At 43.8% G+C, this 24,497-nt stretch overlaps 1 protein-coding gene across 1 annotated transcript in view; it reads right to left on the bottom strand.

The window, feature by feature from the left end:
- Positions 1-10,341: 10,341 nt before the first annotated feature.
- Positions 10,342-24,497, bottom strand: part of LRP2 (LDL receptor related protein 2) — a 178,421-nt gene continuing 164,265 nt past the window's right edge. Inside the window, exons 70-79 of the mRNA XM_006059973.4 lie at positions 23,821-23,997; positions 22,217-22,336; positions 20,433-20,523; positions 19,465-19,532; positions 19,159-19,276; positions 18,538-18,664; positions 17,211-17,318; positions 16,087-16,191; positions 12,002-12,073; positions 10,342-11,826 (exon numbers count right to left, since the gene is read on the bottom strand). Of these exons, the coding sequence (XP_006060035.4) occupies positions 11,665-11,826; positions 12,002-12,073; positions 16,087-16,191; positions 17,211-17,318; positions 18,538-18,664; positions 19,159-19,276; positions 19,465-19,532; positions 20,433-20,523; positions 22,217-22,336; positions 23,821-23,997 (1,148 nt within the window). The 3' untranslated portion in view covers positions 10,342-11,664. The remainder of the gene's footprint in view (positions 11,827-12,001; positions 12,074-16,086; positions 16,192-17,210; positions 17,319-18,537; positions 18,665-19,158; positions 19,277-19,464; positions 19,533-20,432; positions 20,524-22,216; positions 22,337-23,820; positions 23,998-24,497) is intronic.

Below are 24,497 nucleotides of genomic sequence, written 5' to 3'. Positions count from 1 at the left end.
TGTGTACTATAGAGTAAATACTTGTTTATTTTATGTATAGTAGTTTGTATCTGTTAATCCCATACTCCCAATTTATCCCTACCCGACTTTTCCCTTTGGTAACCGAAGGCAACCTAAGAAAGCATAAGTTTGTTTTCTATGTCTATGGGTCTGTTTCTGTTGTGTAATTAAGTTCATATGTATTGTATTTTAGATTCTACATGTAAGCAATATCATGCGGTATCTGTCCTTGTCTGATTTAGTTCACTTAGTGTGATAATCTCTAGATCCATCCATGTTGCTGCAATGGCATTATTTCATTCTTTTTATGGCTGAGACTGCAAGGACATCCAACCAGTCCATTCTAAAGGACATCAGTCCTGGGTGTTCTTTGGAAGGAATGATGCTGAAGCTGAAACTCTAGTACTGTGGCCACCTCATGCAAAGAGTTGACTCATTGGAAAAGACTCTGATGCTGGGAGGGATTGAAGGCAGGAGGAGAAGGGGACGACAGAGGATGAGATGTCTGGATGGCATCACTGACTCGATGGATGTGAGTCTGAGTGAACTCTGGGAGTCGGTGATGGACAGGGAGGCCTGGAGTGCTGCGATTCATGGGGTCGTGAAGAGTCGGACATGACTGAGTGACTGAACTGAACTGAACTGAATGTTTCACTGTATACGTATACCATACCTTCTTAGTCCATTCAACTGTCAATGGACATTTAGCTTGTAAAGCAGTGATCTTCTACCCCTTTTTAAGAAACATCAAAAAGCAGGCAACTTTCTGAGATCGCATTGCTGAATTTTGACCAGTCTGGAATAAGACGTGGGTGTCCTCCCCCCTGGAACAGGGCTCTTTCCATGACACTGTGTTTCAGGTAGAGATGAACTAGGAAGCAGTACCGACCAAGGTTAGAGATGTGGCTCTGGGTTGAAGCTCCTGGGTTCAGAGGTTGGCTTTGCCACTACCTAGCTGAGCCATCCTGAGCAGCCTGTTTTAATTTTATGACTCAGTTTCCTCCTCGGTAAAATGGGGATGCTAATAACAGTACCTCCCTCGGCTTGGTGTACCCCCTAAACAAGAGCCTGCATGCAGAACAGCACTTGCTAACTGCTCTGCAGCCCCCAGCTATCACAGGCCCGGGGTCCTAGCCAGCATAGGCTCAAAAGGTCAGACAGCCAGGCTGGTTTTGTGAGTGGCTCTCTGCACCATTGTCCTATGCAGGAACACTGGAGGTTTAGAGCTTGAGTGGCATGAGAGGGGTGAGCTTTTAGTGATGGCTCATTCCCTCTCAGTCATCTTTCTGGAAGAGCGTGAGGTTAATTCTTCAGATGTCTTTTACACAACATTTAACCATTCTGTTCAATGAAAAGCCTTTGTGAGTCATAGGAGCTCAGAAGAAAAAAGACACAAATTTAAGTGGCACTTGATCATGACCAACTAACCTCACACTCATGAATCCTGAACCACCCGGCAATGTAGGTCAAAGATAGATGTGTTTGTAAGAGCACGCTCCTTCCACTGGAGGTTCAGGATTTGATGGATTCTTTCTTGCTGTAGCCCTTAGCTTTTTTATCCATTTATTTCCTTAGCTAACATTTGCCTGTGTGCTTAATCACTCAGTCATGTCCGACCCTTTGCGACCCCTGGAGCCTGCCACCCTCCTCTGTCCATGGGGATTCTCCAGGCAAGAATACTGGAGTGGGTTGCCATGCTCTTCTCCAGGGGATCTTCCCAACCCAGGGATCAAACCTGGGTCTCCTGCATTACAGGCGGCTTCTTTACATCTGAGCCACCAGGGAAGCTCAGCTAACATTTACTCAGCTCTCATTACATGCCAGGTGCTATGTTAGGAGCTATGGATAGAGAAGTGAAAGCTGGTCATGGTCCCTGGGACACTGACATGGGGTTGGAGAGAGAGAGAGAAATAAGAAAAAAGATTGTTAAATGCACACCACGACTAGAATGGAGGTGAGCTTAGAAGGTCCTGTGAAGGCAGAAAAAGGGTGTGCATCTTGCTTGATTAAAGAAAAACACACACACATACACACACACACACCCACACACACACACCATCCCTCCCTGCCCAGGAAATTACAAATAACAAATAACAATTAGGGTAGGGTTAGCTGTCTGAGCTGTTTGACTCCACCACGCATTTCAGGCAGAGCTCAGAAAAATCATTTAGGCTGCTTTTCACATTTTTCTGCCTCTTTTGTTTCTCAGAAACAAGAGCCTTGCTGGGTCAGACACAGCAGGAGACGCACCAGGAATATTGAGCCTGTCTTGGCAGATTTATTTCTCCACAGAATAAATCAAGGCATTGGTTCGTTCTATATTTAAATGCTAATGACTGCCTGAAGAAAAGGTTAATGCTGGTGGGCACAGCTGGACCAGGCTGGCGTGGCCCTTCACAGAGGTAGAAGCCAGCACCCAACTAGGGAAGGAGCACCCAGGAGCCAGCCCAGCACAAGGAGGTCCCTCGTGGGACCTCTCCTCCAAGGGCTCTTATTAAATCACAGTGGCGTTGCCTGAAGGCAGAATACTAACACACAGGGGCCAGAAGGCATCGACCTGAATCCAGTGGCTTACAAGTCACTGAAGGCGTCCTTTGAACTGGAAGTTTAGATAGGCTTTAGGAAAAGTTTTTAAGACTAGGAACTTGTTGGGCAGTCAGTGCAGAGTAGGACGGGAATCGAGAGGGAGTTAGCTGGGGGTGGAGTGGGGCAGGGTATTTCCTCACCAGCCTATGGGAGGGCTCAGTGTGGCACAGGGGTGTGGAGTGTGGACTCAGGGGCTGGACTGAGGTAGGGTCTCAGATCCAACACTTAATACCTCTAAGACTTTGTGTAGGTTATTTAACCTCTCTTACCTCAGTTTCCTCATCTGTAAAATGGGGATGATAATCTACTTCATAGAGTTTCTGGGAGGGTTATATGAGTTAATACTTGGAAAGAGCTTAGAAAATGTCCTGGAAACATAGGAAACCTTCAGTAAATACCTGCTTTTATAGTTGTTGGGCTTCCCTTGTGGCTCAGAGGGTAAAGAATCTGCCTGCAATGTGGGAGACCTGGGTTCAATCCCTGAGTTGGAAAGATCCCCTGGAGAAGGGAAAGGCTACCCACTCCAGTATTCTGGCCTGGAGAATTCCATGGAGTGTATAGCCCACAGGGTCACAAAGAGTCGGATACGACTGAGTGACTTTTGCTTTCACTTTCACATACTTATTGTTGCTGGACAGTATAGGTTACTAACAATCCACAGAAATAAAACGGAGGAAGTAAAGGAAAATTTTTCCTAGGTCATGATCTTGTGCCAAAGCTTGTTGTTTTGTGCTTTATCATTTACACAAAATCATTGAATTATTTTATGACTATAATTACCAAAATATAATTTTCTAATTTTTTAATTAAAAATAAAAAAGCAGCTTGCTATCTGTGGCTTTAGCTTTCTATCTGTCCCTCTGTTTTCTGGTCTGTAAAATAGTGAAATAATACTTTCAGCATAAGGCTTCCAGAATTAAATGAGATACTTCACATAAAGTGCTCTGGAAATGTTAGCTATTACTATTTGATACCATTCCATGGTACCTAGTAGATGCTTATTCAACATTTGTAGAATGAATAAATAAATACTGTCCTCTTGGTGTCCCTATGGAATTTGTTATCTTCTTCGTCTTCTTTTTTTTTTTTAAGATAAGAAACAGAAATTTGGAGGAACTCAACAGGTTGCACAAGGTCAGCCAGCTAGTTAGGGAAAGAGTCCTGGCTCCAACTCTACTTCACCTTCCCAGATAAACCAAGGCAGCAATTTGCTTAAGTTATTAAGTGGTGGCTTTGCACTCTGGACACCACAGCTCAGCCTATGAGAAGTAATTCCCATGTCCCTCACAGGAGACTAGGGCATTTCATGTTGGCCTGGGCTGAGCTGAGCTCTGTCTCCTGCCCTCTTTTCATAGGCCCTGACACAGTCAGAATATCAGAAGGAATACCATGCCTCAGTGATTTTCAAAGCCATTACAGGAAACCTTCTAAGGCCATCTTGGGGGGGAGAAAAAAAAAAACAGCTCCAGATGTCAGATAGATGACTAAAAATCCAAATTTAAAATTATACGTTATATATATCTTACCACAATTAAAAAGTAAATTCAGGTCTAATAGGAAAAGAATTGAAAATCATAATTAATTTATTTTACTTCTAGGTTCATCTGTTCTTTCATCCAGAGACCATTTAAGGGCCTAGCATCTCATCAAAAGTCTGCAGGATGCCAGTGGCTCATCAGAGGTGACTTCCTGGTCCTCCAGCCAGCCTTACTCTGACTAGGGTCCCTTCATACACCTTAGGAAACACTCCATGGGCCTGGGATCCCATGAAAGACCCCGGTGGCCTTGGCTCTACAGAGGATGTTTGCAGGAGTTTCCTGCAAAAATAAATCCCTGGTGGCAACTTTCAGCCCTGAAACTTATCAGCAGGCTTTCAGATACTTCAAAAAAAGAAAAGATTTTCTAAAATGTATCTCTTCGATAGCTCACCTAGAGAGAGACAGCATTTGAGGACAAAAACTAAGAAGCTATAATTGGAGCTGTCGTCCTTGAAGTTGATGTAACAGGCTTAGAACTTACTGAAACAGCCGCAGTGATTTTGAATTGAACCAAATTCCAAATGAAGACTGAAGTAGAGAGAAGTCATTGAACTTGAAAACCAAAGAAGTTAGCAATAAACTTGTCCAACCACTTCACTTTCCAGATGAAGTTACTAACCATCAGGGAGGTGAAACAACTGATCCAAGGTCACATGGCCGCTCAGAGGTCCCCTCTCTCTAAGAGAGGGGTTCCTTGCCTGTATGACTGTTGTCTCTGTTTTCGCGAGGCCCTGAGTGAGGGCCAATGACAGATAAATGGACTTCCTGAGCCCAGAGTCCAAGCACCACCTCCATAATGTGGGGAACATTTCTGTGCAGCAAATGGTAGCATCTCCGTTGACCTCCACTGAGTGAATCCAGTCCCTTGAAAATTTGGAAAACAGCCGCAAAGCGCTGCTGCCAAGAATAGCTCAAGATCGATAGCCTTTAAATTTTGAATTTGCAAAAAAAAAAACTCAACAAATGAAAACTTAGAAGCAATAAATATACAATTGCACTCTTGGAAATAGACTGTATCCCACTCATCTTGGGGTAAAAGTCTCTAATGTCACGAAGATTCAGGATGTTTTCATCTCCTCTTCCCTGGCCCCCAAAAGGCCTCTTGAGGAATCGCAGCCACAGTGGAGTTCAGGGAAACTAAGACAGAAATGGTGTGTACCTAACAGAAGCAGAAGATATTAAGAAGAGGTGGCAGGAATACACAGAAGAACTGTACAAAAAAGATCTTCACAACCCAGATAATCACGATGATGTGATCACTCACCTAGAGCCAGACATCCTGGAATGTGAAGTCAAGTGGGCCTTAGAAAGCATCACTATGAACAAAGCTAGTGGAGGTGATGGAATTCCAGTTGAGCTATTTCAAATCCTGAAAGATGATGCTGTGAAAGTGCTGCACTCAATATGCCAGCAAATTTGGAAAATTCAGCAGTGGCCACAGGACTGGAAAAGGTCAGTTTTCATTCCAATCCCAAAGAAAGGCAATGCCAAAGAATGCTCAAACTACCACACAATTGCACTCATCTCACACGCTAGTAAAGTAATGCTCAAAATTCTCCAAGCCAGGCTTCAGCAATACGTGAACCATGAACTTCCTGAGGTTCAAGCTGGTTTTAGAAAAGGCAGAGGAACCAGAGATCAAATTGCCAACATCCGCTGGATCATGGAAAAAGCAAGAGAGTTCCAGGAAAACATCTATTTCTGCTTTATTGACTATGCCAAAGCCTTTGACTGTGTGGATCACAATAAACTGTGGAAAATTCTGAAAGAGATGGGAATACCAGACCACCTGATCTGCCTCTTGAGAAACCTATATGCAGGTCAGGAAGCAACAGTTAGAACTGGACATGGAACAACAGACTGGTTCCAAATAGGAAAAGGAGTACATCAAGGCTGTATACTCTCACTCTGCTTATTTAACTTATATGCAGAGTACATCATGAGAAACGCTGGGCTGGAAGAAGCACAAGCTGGAATTAAGATTGCCGGGAGAAATATCAATCACCTCAGATATGCAGATGACACCACCCTTATGGCAGAAAGTGAAGAGGAACTCAAAAGCCTCTTGATGAAAGTGAAAGTGGAGAGTGAAAAAGTTGGCTTAAAGCTCAACATTCAGAAAACGAAGATCATAGCATCCAGTCCCATCACTTCTTGGGAAATAGATGGGGAAACAGTGGAAACAGTGTCAGACTTTATTTTGGGGGCCTCCAAAATCACTGCAGATGGTGACTTCAGCCATGAAATTAAAAGATGCTTACTCCTTGGAAGGAAAGTTATGACCAACCTAGATAGCATATTCAAAAGCAGAGATATTACTTTGCCAACAAAGGTCCGTCTGGTCAAGGCTATGGTTTTTCCAGTGGTCACGTATGGATGTGAGAGTTGGACTGTGAAGAAGGCTGAGCGCCAAAGAATTGATGCTTTTGAACTGTGGTGTTGGAGAAGACTCTTGAGAGTCCCTTGGACTGCAAGGAGATCCAACCAGTCCATTCTGAAGGAGGTCAGCCCTGGGATTTCTTTGGAAGGAATGATGCTAAAGCTGAAACTCCAGTACTTTGGCCACCTCCTGCGAAGATTTAACTCACTGGAAAAGACTCTGGTGCTGGGAGCGGTTGGGGGCAGGAGGAGAAGGGGACGACAGAGGATGAGATGGCTGGATGGCATCACTGATTCGATGGACGTGAGTCTGAGTGAACTCCGGGAGTTAGTGATGGACAGGGAGGCCTGGCGTGCTGCGATTCATGAAGTCGCAAAGAGTCGGACACGACTGAGTGACTGAACTGAACTGAAGACAGCATAATTAAAGTCCTCTGGAGTCTGGAAACATGGGAAGAGATAGAAGAATGGCTTTAAATATGTTCTATCAAATTCCTACATCAACCTGTTCTTTAAATTCAGCGAAGGCCTGATATGGGGCACCAGGGAAACCTGGGCCGTGTTCCCCAGCCTGTGATGGGAGTATGAACCCTCCCTTGCTCAGCCTCAGGATTCCCATCTTTCACATCCAGTGTTCTTTACTGCCTTCCCATTACTCTTGCATGACAATAAAATGAGACTCTACATTTTATCATCTACACTCCAGCCTCATTACATACAAGAGCTATGCATTCTTCCACAGGCCCGGAGAAAATCTTGACCACCCCTATAACATCCATAATTAAAAAAAAAGATTAGCCACTTCTATTTAGATTAGTAATTCTATCCTTGGCTTCATGTTAAAATCCCCAAGGAGCTTGTAAAGATACATTTCCTGGAGAACTTCCTGGCTGTCTACGGGTTCAGCCTCTGCACTTCCATTGCAGGAGGCACAAGTTCGATCCTGATGCCACGTGCTGCATAGTGTGGCCAAAAGCAATTAATTAATTAAACATGAAATTGCATTCGATAAAGATTTGAAAAATACATTTCTATTTTAAAAATTAATCTTATTTGCTTATTTTGGCTGTGCTGGGTCTTCATTGTCTGTAAGCTTTCCTCTAGTTGCGGTGAACAGGGTCTACTCTCTGGTTGCTTTGCACGGACTTCTCATTGCAGTGTCTTCTCTCGCTGCACAGCACAGGCTCTAGAGTACGCAGGCTTCAGCAGTTGCAGTTCCTGGGCTCCAGAGCGCAGGCTCAGTAGCTGTGGTGCACAGGCCTAGCCACTCTGCAGCCTGTGGGGTCTTCCCAGACCAGGGATTGAACCCATGTCCCCTGCATTGGCAGGCAGGTTCTTTACCACTTGTGCCACCTGGGAAGCCCAAAATACATTTCTTCATTTAAAAAAAACTCTTCCCTTCTCTTCCATTTAATAATGATCAAAATCATGGCTACTGGGGATTCAGGGCTTGGTGCCAGGCAGTGGGCTGCATACACTCTCTACATATTGATGTATTTTCACACTGAACTCTCATAGCCCCCCTCTCTGTTTTCCACAGAAGCAGCAGCTGAGGCTCAGTGATTAGCAGCAGGAGGACGGCCTAGCTCCTGTGATGGAAGTAATTGGTTGGGAAACTGTGCTCTTAGCAAATGACGATCATTAGGGGATGCTAATTATCAGAGGAGCAGAAATATGAGCCCTTCCTCTCTAGTCTGCATAAGAGGGGACAGCATTCGATGACTATATTGTTAGCTAGTGGACTCAGTGATGTCAAATAATTTCTGGAGACCTGTTTGCTTTGTCGCCTATAGTTTATTCCAGAATATCATGGACACAAAGTGAATGCAGACACATGGCTGATTTTCAAACAAGATGTTCTGAATTCACTTCCAGGAAGAGGCACATAATTGGTGTGACTAAAAGTCCTCCACAAGGCTGATAACTTTCAGGAGTTGACAAGCCTAGTGATTTTTGTTGATCCTCACCTTGAAATGGCCATGGTTAGGACCACTGGAGGCATGAGGCAATGGTCTCCAGAGCTGGCCTTCCTCTCCCAGGGTTTAGACACCTTCCATGTATGTCCAACTTCTTTTCACTGTAAATCAAATATACTCCAAGATAAATTAGAATTTTTTTAAAAAACAGAAACATATAATCATATGTCATCTTCAATATGACTTGTGGCTTGTGACTTTGAGGAATGCAGAGGGGAAGACTGAAAAGAGGCTGAGAGTTCAAGGGCAACCCAGGGCTCCAGGCTGTGGGGCCAGGCCTCTTTCCAGAATGTACATCTATAACCAATTTCCTCAGACCCCTCCTTCACCCCAGGGCCTAACTAGCTCTCATTTTTGAGCCAGCCTGATGTACTCTATCTCAAAAATCAAATATTAGTGATCTTTTCCTAATTCAGGGGGGAAAAAAAAGCCAAGAATTAATGGATGGAATTCCCCACTAAAAGTTCTCCTCTCACACATTTTCCTTAAACTCATAGTTAGGTTTGAGTTTGCAACTGAATGCTGGTAAGAACATAGGCAAGTGAGTGAGTGAGTAAATCGATGAATGAAGGAAAAAAGGGATAGTAAAAAAAAAAAAAATCAATGGGAAGCTCTAGACAGAAGATCAGTGTGATCCAACGGCTTCCCATGGACAAACTTTCTCGTGGTTGTGATTTTACACTGTGCAATAACACATTTCTGCTGGTAAAATTGTTTCCACTTCACGTGATTGTTGTTCAGTCACTAAGTCATGTCCAACTCTTTGTGAACCTATAGACTGCAGCACGCCAGGCTTCCTTGTCTTTCGCTATCTCCTGGAGCTTGCTCAAACTCATGTCCATTGAGTCAGTGATGCCATCCAGCCATCTCATCCTCTGTCACCCCTTTCTCCTTCTGCTGTCAATCTTTCCCAGGATCAGGGTCTTTTCCAATGAGTCAGCTATTCACATCAGGTGGCCAAAGTATTGGAACTTAAGCTTCAGCATCAGTCTTTCCAATGAACATTCAGGGTTGATTTCCTTTAGGATTGACCTGGCTTCATGTGATGTGATACTGAGTCACATCAGCTTTTCCATCCTCTAAACAGCACCCTGTTTCCCGATCTCCTCCTCCCCTGCCACACACACTCCTGGCATAACTTCTCTCCAGGAGAGAATAAAGCAGGGGCAGAGCCAACCCCAGCCAACCCCAGCTGGGAGAGCCAACCAAGGAGGGATGACCGACCCACTGATGGTCTGACCACAAGTGCCAGCTCACATGGCAGAGAACAGACACACAGCAGCATGCTTTCTAGGTCCTGCCAAGGGAGACCCAGAAATGAAGCTAAGCAGGAAATTAATTCTCATTTTTTAAATTCCCCAGATTATTTCTTATTGAGCTTAAGGCCCAAGACAAATACCAAAGCTGGAAATCACAACTGTTTTAGAACTCCCTTTTACTCTGACTTCGGGCTGGTATGGCTCACACACCCCATTGGAGCCCAAATACCAAACTGAACAAAATCCTCTCCAGCTATGACCTTGCTGCTGCCTTCCCATCACCATCAGATCCAAAGCGGGCAACTGGCTGGGGTCCTAGGGTGGGAAGGAAAGGGGAGGCGGATTGGATTACTCTTTAAGGCAACTGAGGGGGCTGCCTGCGCAGAGTTCAGGTGGAAACCTACACTTTATCCTCCTGTGTTCACCGCTCCCCAGCCCCAGGCCAGTTTCAGGGCTATGTGACCTGTGGATTCCTCTTCCTTCTCCCTTCTTGAACCCTGGGCAATCCTGGTTCCCTGATGCCTAGCACTCAAAGTCCCAATCTCCATGCACAGCAAAATACAACCAATTCATGACCTGGATTTATAAAGCACACAGAAGAAGTCTGATAAAATACACCTTTATTAGAAATTTTTCAGCAGCATCATTTCCATTTGCTTTTCTAATCAAAGTACATTTCAAAATAATTACAATAAACACTCAAAATATGAGCAAAAAATATTTTGAGAACTCAGGAATAAAATCATCAGTAGTACATGTTTCATTCATCCATCTGTCCATTCATACACTCATTCATTCATTGTTGTAAAATGTGCATTATTAGCACAGAGAACTGGGAATGCTACCTAGTGTGGAAACTGTATTCCTGCCACAGTTCCGGCTGTGGAGACTAGAGTCTAGATTCAGGAGGAAGGCTAGACTCTGCGATACATTCTGATATAAATGTACGATTTTGCTAAAGAATCTAAGCCAGGCTCAATAAAAATGGTTTCCCTTTCTATTCATGTTCAACTGAGAAAATAAATAGTCGTTATAAGGAAAATTTTCACACAGAGAAACACAAAATCCAGCTGAGGCTTTGCTCTGCTGGTATTTGCTTTGCACCTTCCTTTATGAAGACAGATTTGCTTTTCATTCATTCAGCTCCAGTTTCTAGAGTAGGTGACCACCTGAGATGCCAGAAAGGGTGTTGATCACCCTATGGTCCATCAAATGCAAGTTCATGTGACTCGATTACAAACTCTTTGCAGGATACTTAGACTTAAGGACATGAGCTTTTTCTCAGACATTAACATAAACATGTGGACTTGGTAGCTAGGGAGATAATAGCAAACAGAGTTCTGGCTGGACAATGCCAACAGGCAGAAGGGTGGAACTGAATTAGTTTTTTCAACCTTCTGTATCATCTGCATCTCTATGGATATGCTATTCATCAGGTCAAATTGAACACTAAGTGCTGATGTGTGAAAACAGACCCAAGAGTGGGGCCTGGATTCCCTTCCTTGATAATGCTATAGGGTCTTCTGACATTGCTAAAGGCCCCGAGTCAATTCCTTTCTTCAGTGGATCATTGAATGTAATGATCACCAACCAATTCAGCAGATACTTTCATTAGCAAATTTAATGATGTGATAATCTTTCCAAAATTTACAAATGTACAATATATTTATAGCATTACCTTCAGAGAGTTTCAGTGCAAAGATATACATATAGTACAAGGTGGTAATTAGTTGTAAAAATATGAGATGAGTAAAAAAGACACACAAGGCATTGTTTCCACAAACAGTCCCAACTACAGGAGTACAGGGGGGGAAATATATTCTTTTAATAAAGTACTGAATGTTAATTTCTTTCATCTGTTTGTAAAAAAAAAAAAAAAAATGTGCAAAAGTGTGTTTCTAATTATTCCCTAAATAGCCAGCACAGTTATGCCTCTGAGTCTTCTCTCACAAGATTTGCAGTGTCTTTAAATGTGTCTTCTGTTGCACTGTAGCCTGGAGTTGAGCCTTTTTTCCAAGAAACCTTAGCAGGAGGAGAAGGTGATGGAGGTGGGGTCACAGCAGCAGCGACCTTTGGTTCATTCTCCATCTAAAACCACAAAGAAACAAGAATCTGTCACTTATTTCCAACACGATGGAAAATGGTTTTGTGTGGAGAAGACAAATTGTGGCCAATTTGCTCAGAATAATCTGAGTGCATGCCTGATTTAGCAAGTTAATGCTAAGAAAGAAGGCCTGGGCTGAGAAAAATTGTTAACAATTACCTCGGAATAGAATGGATTTTCAAAGTTGGTATTTTGTTTCGGTTTTCGTTTGAAGATATTCCATTTTGTTGGCTAAACGAAAAAGAGGGAAACAGAAAACTTTCGGTAATAGAATTTTTTGTTTCTTCCCCCCAGCCTAGGTTTTAAAATTTCTTCTTACAGAACAAAAAAGTAATCTGGAACTTGGGACCACATGACCCGGCCCATGCAGGAAATTGTTCAATTCTCCCATGTGTGGGCCCTGAAGAGTCACTGAAACTGTGGGCTCTTGTCATCTAATAATTTCAAAATACTTGCTTGATCTGAAATGTATAGTTCACAGAATCTGTGCCTGAGAATCTAGAAGTTTTGACAGAGACAGGCAAGAGATTTCTTCAAGGGCTGCCTGAAACTTTAAGGAACAAGCCAGACTGTAACCCTCATCTCGTACTGATCCTTGGTCAACTCCATCATATTCCGTATCCTGTCACCATTTCCTCCTGCCATTATGATGATAACGAAAACAAGTAATAGGGGCTTTCCTGGTGGCGCAGTGGTTAACACGCTGCGCCTCCAAGCAGGGGCTCAGGTTTGATCCCTGATGGGGGAACTCAGATCCCTCATGCCAACTGATCCCAGAACAAAGAGTACATAAAAACAGTTAACAGCCAAAGTATGAACTACAGTAACACAAAACAATACAAAAATGCAGCCACTTGGAAAGCGATATGCAGATGACACCACCCTTATGGCAGAAAGCAATGAAGAACTAAAGAGCCTCTTGATGAAAGTGAAAGAGGAGAGTGAAAAAGTTGGCTTAAAGCTCAACATTCAGAAAAATAAGATCATGGCATCCGGTCCCATCACTTCATGGCAAATAGATGGGGAAACAGTGGAAACAGTGGCTGACTTTATTTTTTGGGTCTCCAAAATCACTGCAGATGGTGACTGTAGCCATGAAATTAAAAGACGCTTACTCCTTGGAAGGAAAGTTATGACCAACCTAGATAGCATATTAAAAAGCAGAGACGTTACTTTGCCAACAAAAGTCCGTCTAGTTAAGGCTATGGTTTTTCCAGTAGTCATGTATGGATGTGAGAGTTGGACTATAAAGAAAGCTGAGTCCTGAAGAATTGATGCTTTTGAACTGTGGTGTTGGAGAAGACTCTTGAGAGTCCCTTGGACGGCAAGGAGATCCAACCAGTCCATCCTAAAGGAGATCAGTCCTGGGTGTTCATTGGAAGGACTGATGTTGAAGCTGAAACTCCAGTACTTTGGCCACCTGATGTGAACAGGTGACTCATTTGAAAAGATCCTGATGCTGGGAAAGATTGAGGGCAAGAGGAGAAGGGGATGACAGAGTATGAGATGGTTGGATGGCATCACCTACTCAATGGACATGAGTTTGGGTGGACTCCAGGAATTGGTGATGGACAGGGAGGCCTGGCATACTGAGGTTCATGGGGTCGCAAAGAGTCGGACACGACTGAGTGACTGAACTGAACTCAACATTGATTGAGTGCTTACTATGTGTCAGGGACTATTCTAAGAGTCTTGCACATTTCTGATTTAATCTTCCCAATGACTGCAAGGCAAAGTCTCTGATTATATCTATTTTGCAGATGAGGAAAGGGGGTCTCAGCAAAATCACTGAACTAAATTGTAGGTAGAGGAGCAGGCAATGCCTCTAGGATTCAGAGGCCTCAAAACTAAAGAACCCAAAGAGAAATCACCCTGGACTATGATGAATGACCCGTGTCTTACAGAAAAGCTGTCCATGGTAGAGTGCTGACCATGGCTCTGGCTGCCAGCTGGCAGGAGACAAGAGAACAGGAGACTGGGGAATAGACCATACCCTCCTGCAGGTCGCTAAGGTAGCACATGTGTTTTATGAAGTGTCTCCCGTTCTCTGAAAGTAGGGGGCCAACATGTGAAGGACTAGAGAGCATGTGAATACAGAAGTAGAAGAAAGCATTCACTCACATTTAATTGAGCACCTCCTCAGCACACAGCCACCACCAAGGGGAAGATGGAGATACTCAGGTCAAAGCCCGGCCTCTAGAAACCTATGCTTAATGAGGAAGGCCCAAACTCATTGCTTGGACTTGAATAATTACTAACAAGAGAAGCAGTGGTGAATTTCACTGTTATCCTCTTGGGAAGTCCAATGTGTGTCAACACAACTTTTGAAAATGACAGAACTAAACCATAGGAGTTCATTTTTTCGAGTCCTTTGAGCAGATTTATTGATGAAAGAGAAAAATGTAAGCCTCTCTGGCACATTAATGTCAACCTAAGGTCATCCTAGCCAAGGGCTTCTACTGCTTTAAGCCACTCTGGCTGTTATCTTAGTTCCCAGGAGGCAAAGGTCATAGAAAAATCCATGGACATACCATGGAGGACAGACCTTAGAGGGCCTCAGCCTCAACTGATTAAAAAAAGAAAAAAGGAGGAAGAGCCAGTGTATTGCAAAGACGGAAATGAGAAAGAAAAGGACTGCAACCGGTAAAGGTCTGCTCCACTTGAGAGAGTCTCTCAGTGTTTCTGATGACTGTTGTGCAGGGCAGAGGTTGCAGAATCCCCATCACATTCCCCTTCCTACTCAGCTGGGAGAGAGCTCTGTTGAAAGAAGTGGATCACTGGACTTGAGGATAGAATGTAGATCTGGCACTGCCGCGGGGCCGAGTCAGACGGGGAACCAACATGTGACATTTAGGTATTCTGGTGTCTGTGGAAAAAGTAGCCTGCAAAATAAACTTTTAAATGTAGCTTAAAGAAAAATATGCAATCCTTTGAAAATATGAAATATCAAAAATATGAAAGTGGAAATTCCTAAGACTACATTTGTCTGTGTGTGTGTGTGTGTAAGAAGGAATTAGTAAATGAAAGATGAAAAGGTGGACAAAGGCACCTTTGTTATAAGCTCTCCTCGTTAGCATCAATTTAGTTCAACTCTTATTTTGACCTGAACGAGCAGAACAGGAACCAGTGCTGAGAATCCAACATGACTTTGCAGACACTAATTTGGGTTATAGATTATGCAATTTGAGAACAGGGGTTATTCTAGAAAATGGTAAGATTTCTAACTACCCTTGGGCTTTTGTTCCTTTATATTACTTCACAAAAGTCACAGGACCTTAGAACATCCCAGATCCTACTGTTTTCAATGGGGAGTGTATGTTTAGGGGCTGAGGGGAGGGCAAGGATCACAACGCACTGGAGAAGCTACTGGCATTCAGTGGCCAGGGGCCAGGAATACTAGAATGTCCAGCAACGTGTAGCATAGTTTTGTGCCACAAAGGACTGCCCAACCCAAGATGCCAATGGTGCCCCCAGTGAGTAATACTAAGGACTCTAGTGCCCAGAGGTAAAATAGTTGCCCAGAATCAAACAGCTATATCTGAAATAGCTTCTTCTTAAGTGTCTATTAAAACTAATGATATATTATCCATTCATGTAAAGCTTTGTATCAAATTTATTGAATTTCTCTTTGTAGACCACATAGTTTACAAATTTCAAAGGGTCTGCAGACAAGATAGAGAAGCTCCATCTAGTGTTCTTTTTTTTTTTTTCTTTTACTCTTCAGTATTAAACTCTGCGCCTGGCACATTGAGGACAATGATGTTAGATGGAAAGATCAAGCGAGTGTAGGTTAGTGCCATCAAGTGGTGAACATCAGTAACAACAGTAGGGTAAACGCAACATGCGTTCTTAAGGGAACAAAGACATACACAGCGGAAAAACTGCACTGCACAGGAAAGGAAAAGGTTCTCTATATGTATCATTGACACAGTGAGGTCTTTATGCAAGTTGTTATCTCAAATTAAATGCCTCTGATTTGAAGAGGCTGGGTTCAGAAGTATGCCACCCTTCTTTCCTGCTTTGTCTCCTGTGTCACAAGGAACATCATTCCCAACTCAATGTTACAATGTAGCTTTACTCAGTAGAATGTTTTCAATTTATTATTTTTAAAATCATCTTTACTAATTGTCTACACATCTTGGGATCTGTGAACCTATCACAGTCTCTCTAGTTTGCCTAGGATTAATAAACCCAGCAATTCCAAAGTCCTTCCCAAATCCCATTATCATTCCAGTCACTGTTACCTGAGTTTCATCACTTGAGGAAGTTGGCTTTGTGTCTGTAACTAGTTCCGCAGGGTTTATGGGGCTTCCATAGTTTTTGTTATACACTGTTCCAGATTCAGTTACCTGTGTGCATATTGAAGGCCATTATTCAGTTTTGAAAGAATTTTTGCTGTAAAGTTTATCAACTCTTCGATTCTGCTTACCACCTTGCTCCTGTACAAATATGATCAGGCACCATTTTTATTATATGAAAACGACCCTGTGGTCCACGAATAAACATCACTCTCATCTCCCCCAAATCAGGAGCACCAACGACTAAGCTGTCTATCTCGTGCCTTATTCTTGGGAGAATCAGGCATGAGATAGAATATTCTTGGGACCACGAATATTCTTGGGACCACTCATTACTGGTCACACTCTATTTCTGTCACACTAAAATGTACTGTATCTCCTGATGCAAAAGAAGCTTAGCTCTAGCGGTTCAGACAAGAGGAAGACGGGCTAACTGAAAATTGACAGGTACTGGCAGTGGCATTGGGCCTGCTGATCCGGACCCAGTGAAGAAATGTCCCTCCATCCATCTGTCTAATTTATCTCTCTGTTCCTCTCAAAGATAAGTGAGTAATAGGACTGTACCAAAGGAAGTTTTGGTATCTGTCTACCAACCTCAGAGACCTCTACACTTTCCAGAAAAGTATGAGAAAGGCAAGCAGGAAAGTCACCTCAAATTACACGCTCATGATATCAGTAAGGACCAGACACAGTGTGTGCCCAGTCCCCCCAGGCCTCTGGATAACGGCCTGAGGACTGTCCACTCACTCAGCTCACAGATATTTACAAAGCACCTGTGTGTGCCAGGCCCCGTGTCCGCCATTGAATGCACTCAGACCTCTTGCTCTGCCACTCAGGAGAAACTGCTCTTGGTTGGCACCCCCAGAATGGTGGCCAAAACCCAAGATTCTGATTGTTTTCAGGCCTTCTGTCCTTCGGCCAGTCCTGTGACTGCAGAGCATGAAGCTGAGGAAGGGACCACCGTGCTTCCTTCCATGGAGGGAAGGCCGGGAGGACGCTAAAGGCACATTATTCCAAAGAACAAGACTCAACAGCAGCAGCACCTGACAGAAAGGACTGTGGTTTCTCACCGGGGCTGTTGTTGGCTGAGCCACTGTGATAGCAGTGTCCTTGGAGGAGTATGTCGGGTTCTCAAATATTATGGGCGACTTCCCGAAGTCTGTGGCAAAATGTTCATTCTGATGAAGGAAAAAAGGATTATACCATGCAAACCAGGTTCACACACAGCAGAAGATGCACTCCTTACAGGAGGTATGTTAGGTGCTTTGCCGAACTGACCCCAAAAGAAGAAAAGAAAAGCCAGCAGAGACACAAGACCTCCCTACAGCAAACACTGTGTAAAGCGACATAAATACTCTAACTCATCAGCTCAGGGAAACAAAAACACTCTTCCCATTTCTGCCTTAAGGCAAAGCCACCTGGGGGCTGGCTTTGGACATAGAAGGGTGGGAGGTGGAAGAGAAGCAAAGAGAAGAGGCAGAAGGGGAAAGCAGAATGGATAACACTGCACTTTTAGGCAGGGACAAGAAAGAAAGAAAGATCGGGGTGGGGAGGCAGAATGCTGAGAATGGCTTCCCATCTCCGAATGTGAACATTGCACGGATCCTAGTCCACCCATAAAGTATCTGGTCCTCACAGGAGGGATCACTCTACAGATGGGCACAGAAAGTTCAACTTCCGTGCTTCTATCACATTCTTAGAAGCTGGCAGAGCTGGGATTTGAACCAACCACTGACTCAAAAACCATGTTTATCCCAACACTACCTCGGTGGGAAAATACATGAAACTAGGCAACATGTATCTCCCTGCCTCTTCCTTCAACATATAAAAAGTCATCAAATAAAGACAGAATATCATGGTCCCTCTCCCGTTTCCCCAAAATATAGACTGTTTTAAGATTTCAATTAAGATTCCAGGTCAACAGTGTGACTTACTTTTAGCTCAGGGGTTCATTTCAATTTCATTACTAATGTTTTTAGACACATTTCTGCAACAAGCTCAGTGTTTCCTAACTTCGTAGAGCGAAGACTTTCTTCCGAGGGGCATAGTGTATTTCATTATTTTTTTTTCAGTAGCTGAATTTTATTCTTTATAAAAAGGGTTTCTTGGGACTTCCCAGGTGGTCTAGCAGTTAAGAATCCACTTTGTGATGCAAGGAATAGGTTCAATCCCTAATTGGGGAAGTAAGATCCGCATGCTGCAGGGCAACTAAGCCCAGGTACCTCAACTCCTGAGCCCATGGGCCTCAACTAGAGAGCCCATGTGCCACAGTGAAGATTCCACATGCTGCAACTCGATGCACCCAAATAAATAAATAAATATATTTTTCTTAAGTATTTCTTTGATAAAACAGTAAAAATGATAACCTTCAAATAGTCATTTTGTAACCACACTCACCATCGCCAGCGATCTGTCAATAGCAGACTCAGGCCCAAAACCAGTTACTCCAATATCCATGTTCACATCATCCCCTGATCTGAAGGTCACCCCATTTCCATTTTCAGAGGATTTAAGATGGCTTAAGCTGAAAAGAAATAATCAAACAGTGTCTTGTTATTTTTTTTTTTTTAAATCTTTTGCAATAACTGTCTAGCTAGTTTCCTAGCTAACTCTCACTTAATTGAAAGGCTTGAATCCTACTTTTGAATTTACACATCACGTACAGGAGTAAATTCCCTTGGTCACCCAGAAGTGTTCAAGCACATTCCTGAGTGCTTAAGAACCAGGAGAGGGCCGGCCTGGCACTAGGGGAAAGAAAGCCTGGCCCCTCACACAGCCGACGTTGTTCTCCAGTGTAACCTGGTCGACACAACCATTTACACTCTAAAATGTGATTTGTACTCAGGCTTCAGAGAAGCAATCAAAGAAGTGACTGCTTTCAGTTCAGCATCTTTTGTTTCTGCAGAGTAGGTGAACACTCTAGGATGATTTTTAATTTAAAAAAGAAGAATTAAGTTATTCACGTGGTTACAGATCATCCAGATTTCTAAAATCAATATTCCACATAATGAAACTGACCTTGACAGCTTGGGCAGAGAAGGCAAAATGGAGCCAGTTTTCCGATAGTGGAAAAATCCTAAAGCGGCTAAAGCAGCAATTATGACGATCAAGATGATTGTCAATAGCACGGACGCCGCTGCCGAAAAGGGAAGAAGAAGAAAATGTATGAACAGGAGAAGCAGGAAAAGAGCGAGCTGGCTGAGCAGCAGGGGCTGGGGGCTAGAACCTTTACTTCTTCCAAAACTGAGTTAAACAGATTACAGACAGCACGCAACTGAGGGAGCATGATGCATTCCCAGATCCCTCATTATCCTTAAAACTTACTTGTTCCTGGAGGAACGCCTTGGGAAAGCCCCATTTCACAATATTCTCCCACGTAGCCACTAGAACACCTGAAAGGAAAGGAAGACCCATTCATGAGCTGTTGCTTCCTTAGGTTTCGACTGTAATCTGATTATGGAAATTCACTTTCACAGGGAACAGCTGTGCCATCTACGGAGTCAGACTCATCAAATTGACCTACTGGTGTCTTCTATAATCTATGGAATTCTTCCTTGGAGAGTAAACCCGGAAACCTTCATCGTGTTCTTCCCTTGGACATGCTTTCATGAAATATCTTTGTGCACCATGTGAAGAGCTTTCTTGATAATTTTCTGCTTTCCAAATCTTTAGCCCAGTCTCTTCCTCTGGAGAGCTTGGCACTGAAGCAGCTCTGCTAATGGCTGCTCTCCCACAGTTAAAATTGGCAATTCCAGGTGAGGAGGAAAATTGGGTTTTCATTTCTCTAACTCCTTGCTCCCCAGAATGGGGCACACAATTCAGTGGCATTCCCCCAGGAGCGGGGCTTCCCTGGTAGCTCAGCTGGTAAAGAACCCGCCTGCAATGCAGGAGACCCTGGTTTGATTCCTGGGTCTGGAAGATCCCCTGGAGAAGGGATAGGCTACCCACTCCAGTGTTCTGGCCTGGAGAATTCCACAGACTGTATAGTTCATGGGGTCGCAAAGAGTTGGACACAACGGTGAGACTTTCACCTTCACTTTCTTTCCCCCCAGGAGTTAGAAAGGCAGGATCCCTGTGAATGAGATGGGCATTTTTTTCCCAAAGCCCCAGGTGATTCTAATGCACATGATACTTTGAGAAGTACTGCCTTAGTTCTCCGTGGACTCCCCCACTGGAGGGCAAGCTGCTTATGATACGAAAGCTGACAAGGCTCTTGTGCTTGTTTTTAAGGGTCTGAACTTCCCCCCGGAAGGGGTAAGACCTACAGCTCAGACCTCAACATTCAGACTTACTTGCATTTGGGGAGGTTATTCTCATCAAAATAGCAGCTTCCTCTGTTCATACACCTGCATGGAGGGGGCATGCTGACAGCACCTGCAATGGCTGCAGAAGGAGAGAGTCACACGTGTGTGAGTCAGCCACGCTCCGCAGAGCCCCCTCCAACCTGCAAGCTTGTTTCAGCCCAAGCCGGAGTAGGGAGTGAAGGGAGTGGGGCAGCTGATTATCCTCTCTGTCAAAATGATACCTTGCCCTTAAGTCAGATGAACTCCTTTATCAATAAGGTCTTGGGGACTAACATATATTTGATAGGGGAAAAAAGGCAGTTAATAGCAGCGCCCCCCCCCCCAAAATAGTGGAGCGATACTAGACTCCTGAAAATACACACTAATAGTTAAAAAGAACATTGTGGTAAATCTCTTAGGACATTCACATTTCATTTGAGGTTTTCAGAATGCTTCTTTTTGAACCCAGTTAAATCAAGAGCTCAATGTAGGCACACCCTGAAACATCCACTAAAGACTTTGAAGTATCAGCAATCCATTGATCAATAAACAGACACACAGATACAGATCAATAGATACTTGATAGCTGATTGGAGATCTCATTTTTAAGACCTTCAAAATTACCCTTGCTAAAAGATCATAATCTTGCAAATACTTCCCCAGTAGCACTGGGACAGAGTGGGGATAGAGAGAGCAGAAGGGGCGGTTACTTGCTGAGTTCGTTCTCTAAACCTGCAACTTTTCAGCCTGATTGGGAAGAGTCAACAGGTGGGGCCTTGTTTCACTACTTGCTCCCTCTGGTGGCAGAACATGGTTATGTATCTTCATTTCCCCAGAATGTGAGCCATAAAATGGGCGCCTAGAGTCAGACACGACTGAGCGACTTCACTTTTACTTTTCACTTTCATGCATTGGAGCAGGAAATGGCAACCCACTCCAATGTTCTTACCTGGAGAATCCCAGGGACAGGGGAGCCTGGTGGGCTGCCGTCTATGGGGTCACACAGAGTCGGACACGACTGAAGCGACTTAGCAGCAGCAGCAGTGAACAGGATGATGTTCCTATCATCCTTATCAAGCACTGGATACTAGTTAGGGACACTAACTAGCTACTACCTATGGCTTTTTAATTCCTAATAAAGTCACTGAAGAAAAGTCTTGCCAAGAATAGGCCATCTATAGCATTTGGGATGAGAATTAAACCACTGCTTACTTATTTCAGCTTCCATCTGTCAACAGTATAAAGTACATTTTAAAACGTGGCCTTTTTTCAGTTGTCAAAACTTTGAAATGAGCAAATGGGAAAAAGAGTGAACTCTCTCTATGTCTCCCTCCGTACGGGATAAGCATCACCCCACAACCTCTGGAGCCTGGTTCTCCACTTTGAGGAACTCCCAGTAAGGCTGAATACATTCTGGGGTGACTGGGATCCAGTATGGGGCAGATTGAGGAGGATGAGGCCTTATAGAAAGTCACTCTTCAAAATGTCTTTATAAGACAACCTAACAGTCGATTTAGGGGTACTGGATGTAAATCTCTACAGATTTTGGCAAACAATCCTCAGAAATCAGAGGGACACAAGTTCCGTTTGGCCCCTTCAGTCCCACTCAGCTCTTTTCATAGTTTCCAGATCTCCCACCCTTCCTTCCAGCCATCCCCACTCTCTTCTGCAAGAGACCAGTACCCAGGGACTCTTCAGGCTCCTGAAAAAGGTGAAGCCTAGGTAAGGGAATCTACTAAAGATGGCAAAGGAGCTTCCCCCAGCCCCCACAGCTGCCCAGGCAGCGTTCCTACCTGCATCACACACTGTGACGCTCCCTTCTAGAAATCTGGAGCCTTGGGGACAGGCACAGGTGTATCCCTTAGGTCTCAGAAGGCATAAGTGGCTGCAGACATCCTTACAGCGGTTGGGCACTGGAAAGCAGATGAGAACAGCGATTAGTTTCTGAGGAGGGAATGAATGCTCCAACCAGGGACATGTCCATCTGCTGAGTTGTGGCCAGGCGACATCTGAGCTCAGGCAGCATCCCGATACCTTTAGGCCACGTGACACCTGACAACTCACCCCCTTTACACTACCCTCCCCTGCTACCTCACCACCATGGCACTGTCCCTCCCTGTGCCCTCCACCCCACTTCTGTGCCCCTCACATTTTCTAGTGGCATCACTTATCTCCCCTATGGCCCTGGCAAGTCTGGATGGTGGGTGTCTGCCTGGTTCACCGCACGACTGCAAAAGTCGATCAGCACTAAGCAATCTGAGATATTTCAAAAGGTCAGTAAGACCCCACTATTATATCCAGACGTGTCAATATCCAAGTCTGGATGGACCCAAAAGTGTAGTCCAGCCAAAGCACACAGTGGATGTGATTTTTCACCCCTGCTCTCCAAACACAAGTTTTTCTTCTGGGCTTCAGTTTCATTATTTGCAAGGTTAGGGAATTTAGAGCTCTGATTAACAGTATCACCTTTATTACAATTATTGAGGCCCTGTCACAGAAATCCAGAATTGGGATGCAGCTCACATACAGCCATAGAGTTCGAGCTGGAACTGGGTTTACTGACAACTGGACCAGAATAGAAAAATGCTGAGCTTTGGGTTGAATGGAATAAAGTTTAAAAATCATCTCTAGGTTTAAAGCTTATCTACTGCTTGGGTGACTTGGGTAGATTTCTAGTTCCTCTCCTCACTTCAAAAACATCCTTTCCCTTTCACGTTACTCCACACAGTGATGAAGGATGAGTTAGAACACATCCCCCTTGGTCTGCCTGCAATGCAGGAGATGGGTTTGATCCCTGGGTCGGGAAGATCTCTCTGAGAAGGAAATGGCAACCCACTCCAGTATTCTTGCCCTGGGAAATCCCATGGCCAGAGGAGCCCAATGGGGTACAGTCCATAGGGTCACAAAGAGTCAGACACAACTTAGCAACAAAACAACAATTACCACCACCTGAAGAAGCAGGACCCAGAACTAAGAAAAGAAGGGAGAATGTAAAAATGCATCCTTCAAGCTTTAAGCTAAGGCTTGCCTAGCTCAGGATGACTTGACTAGCCTGACCTTGCAATTGTTAAGAGTGGGTAAGACTTCTGATGTCCATGAAACCTATTATTATGTGACTTGTCAACCCCACTTACATTTATCAGGGGTCTAACCCATACTGGATTCTGTGGCCTAAGAAGACATTCCCACACTGCAAGCAACAAGGATTGAAGGATTTTTACTTGATATCTGCTGATGGTGTGCATCATTTCATTTTGTCTCCAATTTTATCTTTCTCTCTTCAAAATGATTAAAATACACACACACACACGTTTCAGAAACAGGGAGGTCAGCTATTATTATCCACCATTTTCCAGAAAGACTATAGCCATTAATTTGAAATAAGGTTTGTGACTACCTGAATGATTATATTTCCGTTGATGGAAGACTCGAACTTGAGTAAGCCAAGGGTTCACTGTCAGCAATTTCTCTTTCTTGTTTCGCCCAAATTTATCTTGGATCCACACTTCTCCCTTATCCTTAGATGTCCAGTATAACTGGCTCTCAAAGATGTCCAGACTATAAGGGTTCACCGCTGTCCACCCACAGGGAAAAAGCAAAAACAAAACAAGGTTATTGAAAAGAAGATACCCAAGCTCCACTTTTAGGTTGAAAATCAAGCTGCTCAGATCAACCTCTAAGGCAACACCTTAAAATTCCAGCAACATCCATAGATTCTCTGTACACATGGCCAGGAAAGTGTGCCACGCCAGGAGATCAAGATAACAGAAATTAAATTGGACCAATGCCTACAGGCTGACACCAATTATAGGGGACTTGCTCACTTTCAAGTTGCTGATTTTATTTTACTTTTAGAAAACAAGTTGTATGCCAGAGAATTTTTTTCCTTAGACATAAGATACCACTTATCAGGAAAACTTGATACGTGCTGGATTTTTCAGGTCTGTAGAATTTAGGCAAGAAAACAAAATGCTACTCTCCTAAATGTTTCCAGTCTTGCATAAAAGGCAATTTAGCATGTTAAAAAGGAATGTATCTAGAAGGAATTAGACCTGGATATAACCACTGTAACAC

This window comes from Bubalus bubalis, chromosome 2 (genome assembly GCF_019923935.1).
Source record: "Bubalus bubalis isolate 160015118507 breed Murrah chromosome 2, NDDB_SH_1, whole genome shotgun sequence".
In the NCBI taxonomy this organism is placed as follows: domain Eukaryota; kingdom Metazoa; phylum Chordata; class Mammalia; order Artiodactyla; family Bovidae; genus Bubalus; species Bubalus bubalis.
Note: the sequence above shows the minus strand (reverse complement) of the source record. Positions and strands in the feature narration are given on the sequence as shown.